We start from the raw sequence: 6,000 nt of genomic DNA, 5'->3' as shown, positions 1-6,000 counted from the left end.
GGGGGAGAGTGATGGATACATACCCTGTTTGGCCTTTGGCCTCTGAGGTCGGCTGTCCCATCTGAAGGAGGGAAGGGGGCACACACACTGAGAGAGGAGGGTCTCTCACACACACTCACACATAAACACACACACACACATTATGGGGGGGGGGGGGGGGGGGGGAAAAACAAAAAAAAAAGTCCCGGGGGGGGGGGGGGGGGGGGGAGGAACCCCCCGGGGACCGGCCCCCAACTGGGCAAGGACGGGAGTCTGGGGGGGGGGCAACTGCCCAGCCCCCCTGGAAACAAAAGGGTGTCACAGTGAAGGGCCAGCAAGCAGGACAGGGCTGGGGGGGGGGGCACACCAAGGCCGGCCTGCCCTCCTTCCCACCAGATGTGCCACAGAGGTCCTGAGAAGGAGGTAGCGTGTGCCAGGCAGAGCTGGGAGAAGGCATTGGGGGTCTGGAGGCTGGAAAAGGGCCCCACAGAGATGGCAGTTCATGCACAGGGAGGGGAGGGGATTCCCCCCATGGCATGCCCTACTCCTGAGGAGCCAGATCCTCTTCTCCCACCCCATTCCCAACCCAAAACGCCCACTGCCTCACAGGGCCCTCCTCCAGGCTGGCCCCCTCACGATCCATGCCCAGCAAGAAAGTTGCATGCCAGTCCCAATGTGGGCAGCAGGTGAGGCAACCAGAGAGGCTGCTGGGCAACCCATCTCCCCCCAGAAACCATCCCTCTTGCCAGAGACCCCCAGTGCCAGGTTCCACCCACGTGCCAAGTGCCCAAACAAAAAGGAAATAGAGCCACGGCTCAAGAGCCCCCTATCCATTATGCGGGGCAACAAGGGCATTGGAGGGTGATATGTGTGCAGCTGGGGGTAAGGCCCTGGAAGCACCTGCCCACCCCCCAATAAAGACAGATACTGGGGCACTGTGAAGCCAGCAATGCAGCCGCTGGCAACCCAGGCAGCATTCTTCGCAAGGAGGACTTGTTGGGTTTGGACAGAAAGGAGTGAGATGCCTCCTTGGCAAGGAGACCCTGAGCATTGCTCCCCCCCCCCCCAAGTAGGCGCAGAAGGCTTTTATCCCAAATGCCAAGAGGATGCCTCCCCCACCCGATCCCCAGTCAGCCCTGAGGGCCAGCCATGGCCACCCCAACACCCCCACTCCTCTCTAGAGACGAAGAACCGTGGAAGAATCCACAGGGGGCTTCTGCAGCAGGGGACCCCCCCCCCCCCCCCAACGCACAGAGAGAGCGACAAACTGCCGGGACTCTCCTTGGCAGAGGCTTGTCCAAGGCAGGGTATCCACTGACAAAATCCATTTCGACAACAAAGGGCTCCCCATCCCTCCCTCCCTCCGTCTTTCCCTCTTGGACAGTCCATCTCCCCACCATCAATTTAAATGATAATTTGCCAGGAGAGAAGCAGCGGTCTTGGCCGGCACCCACCACCCATCCATCCCTCCCTCCTTCCCTCCGCCGGCAAAGGCCCCCTCCTCTTCCTCTTCCTCTTCTTCAGAAGCGTGCAATGCAAAGCAGCATGGGGGGGGGGGCACAACTATGGCTGCAGCCTCCCTCCAGCCACTCTGGCCCTTTTCTTCCTGGCCTGGCCTGCAAAAAAACCCTTTACTCCAAGTACCTTCTCTGGCCCTCTTTCTCTTGCTTTCTCACCCTTCCCCAAGACAAGAGGGGCCCCAAATGCTGCACCCCACTGCAAGAGAGTTACCGAGGGCCACATGGCCGGACCATGGTGCGCCTGCGCAGTGGCCCTGGAGGAGCTACAGGTGGCCCATCTTGTGCCCCCCATGTCTGTTGGGGGCCAGGCAGCCGGTGGCTGGCTTTTTGGTTCTCTGGGCCTAGGAGTCCTCTCCACCATCCTCCCCCGGGCGCCCCCTGGCATAGAGCGCCGCCAGCTGCCGGAACCGGGGGCCCCAGCTGCCCAAGTAGGCGAAGTCCTGCTCAGATCCAGAGGACCGGGAGGCAATGGAGCTGAGGGAGGCAGGCGGGGAGCCCTCCCCCTCGAAGGCGTAGGTCTGGAAGGAGTCGTAGGGGGGCACTGAGGGGTCCTGGTCCGCCTGCCCCACCTTCCTGCTGATGTAGTCCCTGAAGAGGGAGAAGTCCAGCTCAGGCGGCGGTGGTCCCTGTGGCAGGGCCAAGAGCTCCGAGGGGAGGGGGCTGCCCCCCTCCCCGCCCTCCTTGGTCTCCCTAAAGTCCCCATAGAGGCTGCGCAGCGCCGACATGTCGTAGGCCTCCGTGTCCTGCTCGCCGCCCCCCTCGTCATTGTACTTTATTACATTGTCGCGCATGTCCTCATCCTCCTCTGAGGCCAGGTGGCCCTTCTGGTGGCGCTTCAGCGTCAGGATCAGCAGGACCAGCACTGGGGCCACCACCGAGCAGCAGGTGGAAGGAAGGAAGGAAGGAGACAGGGCACTTGGTCAGAACAGCAGCACTGGCCATAGGGGTCAGTGGTGGGGGGAGAAACAGGCAGCACGGGGAAGGGGTGTCCTATGGTCTTCTTGTGCCAGGCACAGTGGGCGAGGCCGAGAGTTGCCTGCCTGGGTTGCCAAGGGGGCAGCCTGGAGCAAAGGGCTTATTCTAATACCCCCAGGCATGGCTGGCACCCAAGTGGCTCCCAATACTTTCAGTAACAAGCACCGTGAAACCCTCTGTTCACCTGGCATGGGCACCACCAAAAAGGAAAAATACCTGTTCCATCCTGGGAGTAACACTTCCGCACACTGATGTGCCCACCACAGGAGCAATAATGCATCATGGGCAAGGGGTAATGCCAGCTGGTGAGACCCTAGGGTGGCAGTATGGAGCAGCCCAGGCAGCTCTGTGGGCCCTGTTTGTTCCCCGCCCATCCTGCTGAGAGGGGCACCAGTTAGCTTGCCTATCACCAGTGAGGCCCAGGACTGGTCCCAAGTGGAAGAGGGGTCCCCCACAGAAGGGACCCCTGGGCAGAGGAGGCAGGAAGGAGCATTACGCAGTACCGGCTGGTCCCTGCCACCAAGGCAGGCTGGATTGGAGCCACTTTTGCACTGCTGGCCAGGTGCAGTGGCACAGCCTTTTGCTCCAGACCCCTCTCCTTCCTCATGCCCAGAGGATAGTTCAAAGTGTGGGGAGGGGGAGAAACCCACAGCTGCTAGCCAAGATGTCTCTGAAACAGTGGGGTCCTGTGGGCATGGCAGATCGTGCGAAAGGGCTGGGTGTGGCCTGGGGCTGGTGTGGGAGGCTGGACTTGAATAGGACGGTAGGGGCACTCACCAATGAGAATGAGAACGCATACCAGCAAGGCAATGAGAGCGCCGGGGCTGAGCGAGGTGGAGACGACGTAGGCCGTGGTGTTGCACGACTGGATGGCGCCAGAGCTGTCGCAGCCACAGACCCGGATAGTCAGAGTTCCAGTACTGCTCAGGGCAGGGGGGCCACTGTCCACCACCAGGATGGGCAGCAAGAAGAGGTCCTGCTCCTGCCGGTTGAACCCGGGGCGCTGGGTGTGCACTGCAGCCATGTTGTCTGGAGAGAAGGAGGAGATGGCGAAGCCCTGAGTCTCCTCCCAGGAAGGCACTCTCCATCTTCAGGGACCCCTCAAAGAAGACATCTGCCTCCCCATCTGCCCCCATCAGATGGCACCCCTCAGTTGCACTCCCTGCCATGCCCTCTAAACTGCCAGATCACTGCTACATTTGTAGTAGCCACAGAGTCCTCTTGATAGCAACAGATATGCAGGTCTACCTGAGAGCCACCATGGCCTTCCCCTTCATCTCTGGCCAACAGGACCCCCACCCTCACCCTCTGTGCTCCACTCAAGCATCAGACAAGTATGGCAGAAGCATTCTGAGGGAACAGATTCTGCAAGGGGTGGTCACTAGGAGTTTTTGGCTTCCTGGAGGGAGGAAATCCTGGCCAGACCTTGGCAGGAGTCCAAAAGGGACTTCTATGGGGCACAAGGAGGGAGGAAGAGTGCATTCTGGGACAGCAGAGTGGCACATGCATCGCCATTGGACATAGATGCTCTCAGTGTGCATATGCGTCTGAGCTTTCTTTGGCACAGTTGTTGCCTTGGTTCATCTGCACAATGTCACACAGATTCTGCCTGTGTAACACTGCATGCGGAGAGTGCAGCTACCAAGAAGAACCCATGCCCTTGGTTCCCCCTACACCAGTACAGCTACTTCCTACCGCCTGGCTGCCCTCTGCTCCCACCTGTATCCTGCCAGGGTGCCGGCCCCCCAGTTCTGCCCATGCAGGCCTTGGCATCCTTGCTGCCGCCACCTGAGCCCCAGTTACACCCCTACACATACATGGGGGTCTCACAGACCACCCCTCCTCTCTGCACTTCCCTGCCAGGTCCTCAGGAAACAGCAGGCGTACTGCCACACTCATCCCCCTCCCTTCCTCTTAGGGAGACCTTGAGAGAGTGCCAGCATCTGTGCATCTTCTCTGCAGAGCTGAGGCCAGTGGCCTCCCTGTGCCCCTTGCCACTAGCCACAGCTAGAACCAATCAAAATCCCCAACCCTTGAAAACACGCACATGTCTGAAACAGGGCAGGAGAAGGGGACCAGGGAACACACCACTTCCCCCAATATGGACTCTTTCCCCCAATATCTCTTTTTCTCTGAGAAGGTGAGGAGTGGGGGGCAGCCCTGGTCCGTCCAGCAGGGCTTGGCCAGGTCCCTGGTTGGCATGAGGGAAATGCCAGGAGAGGCTCTTGCATGTGCATCTGCCCCCTGCAGCCAAGGGGGCACCAAAGGGGCAGATGATGCCCAAGGGAATAACCCAGTAGTGATAGAAACCCAGACTGGCAGTCTAAACCCACCATCTCCAGCTGTGGGGAATCACTGGTGCCACTGGCCCCTTAACTGGCCATGCGTCCTGCGTCCCATAGTTGCCATAGGATAGGCAGAAATTCAGGAAGGAGAAGGTAGTGGGGTGGAAAGCCTAGAGCCAAACATTTTGGAAGGGGCCTCAAGGTCAGCTAGTCCATCTGCCTCTTGGTCAGTGGGAAAACGGCAGGGGCACAAAATGGAAGTGGAGTTTGCCCTCCTCTCAACTCTGCCGTTTTCCCACGTTCCTCTCTGGGGTTTATTTATTTTACACACACGGAGTCCCACGAACCTCCACTGATTTGGGGAGGGGGTGCCTTCCCTTTGCTGTTGCAAGCTCCCACAGTGCCCCTCCTGCAGGCCTGCATCTGTGGGTCAGAGGACACCAGACCCAGGCCCACCACTGGACCTGCGCACCGGAGAGATCCCAGGACCCCTGGCTGGCCCACTTACCCCTCCTCAGTTGACCCCACGACTGATGTGCAGGCAAGCCCCCTCCCCATATATCTCATCTGGGGGGATTAGAGAGCAGGAGGTGCCCCCCCTAAGCTGCGCCCTCCCCCTGCCCTCTGGTGCCACTTTCGGCTGCTGCGGCTGCCGCTGTCGCACAAGACATAAAGGGGGAAGATTTAAGTGGGAGCTTTGTGTCTCCATCTGGGCTGGCATCCATCAGTGTCTCATCTTGGCTCCAGCAGCAATATTTATAAATCACATCTCAAAACTGGCTACAAATTTGTACAAAGAAACAGATGGGCCGCTGGCGCCCGTTTGTCACTGACGGATATTTACGCAGCACCGGGGAGGCAGCAGAGGGGTGCCCTGGAAGGCGCCGGGGTCACGGGGGGAGCGGGCAGGGGGTCGGAGGGGGCAGGCGGAGGGCAAGAGGGGACAGAGCAGCCTTTGGCCCCTTCCCAAGAGCAAAGGCTTTGGAAGGCACAGATGGAGACCCCACAGTCTCAGTGGGACAAACTGGGGAGGGGGCTTACCCTGGATGTCCAACAGAGAGAAGTGGTGGTTGCCCGAGGCCTCCGGGGCCAGCGTGAAATAGAAGCGGTGGCCACTCTGGGGCTCATCCCGGTCGACTACACTGATGGTCTGGATCAGCTGCCGGAGGGAGGAAGCCAAAGTCTCAGGGGAGCCCCAAGAAGGACCCCCAGGACCCTCAATGTTTGGGGAGCAGCAAGGA

At 60.0% G+C, this 6,000-nt stretch overlaps 1 protein-coding gene across 1 annotated transcript in view; it reads right to left on the bottom strand.

The window, feature by feature from the left end:
- Positions 1 to 219: 219 nt before the first annotated feature.
- The window catches only part of CDH22 (cadherin 22), a 59,217-nt gene continuing 53,436 nt past the window's right edge, over positions 220 to 6,000 (bottom strand). Inside the window, exons 9-11 of the mRNA XM_042465532.1 lie at positions 5,801 to 5,918; positions 3,252 to 3,503; positions 220 to 2,361 (exon numbers count right to left, since the gene is read on the bottom strand). Coding sequence (XP_042321466.1) covers positions 1,841 to 2,361; positions 3,252 to 3,503; positions 5,801 to 5,918 — 891 coding nt within the window. The 3' untranslated portion in view covers positions 220 to 1,840. The remainder of the gene's footprint in view (positions 2,362 to 3,251; positions 3,504 to 5,800; positions 5,919 to 6,000) is intronic.

This window comes from Sceloporus undulatus, chromosome 4, assembly GCF_019175285.1.
Source record: "Sceloporus undulatus isolate JIND9_A2432 ecotype Alabama chromosome 4, SceUnd_v1.1, whole genome shotgun sequence".
NCBI classification, from domain to species: domain Eukaryota; kingdom Metazoa; phylum Chordata; class Lepidosauria; order Squamata; family Phrynosomatidae; genus Sceloporus; species Sceloporus undulatus.
The sequence above is the reverse complement of the archived record's forward strand: the minus strand, read 5'-3'. Positions and strand labels throughout refer to the sequence as shown.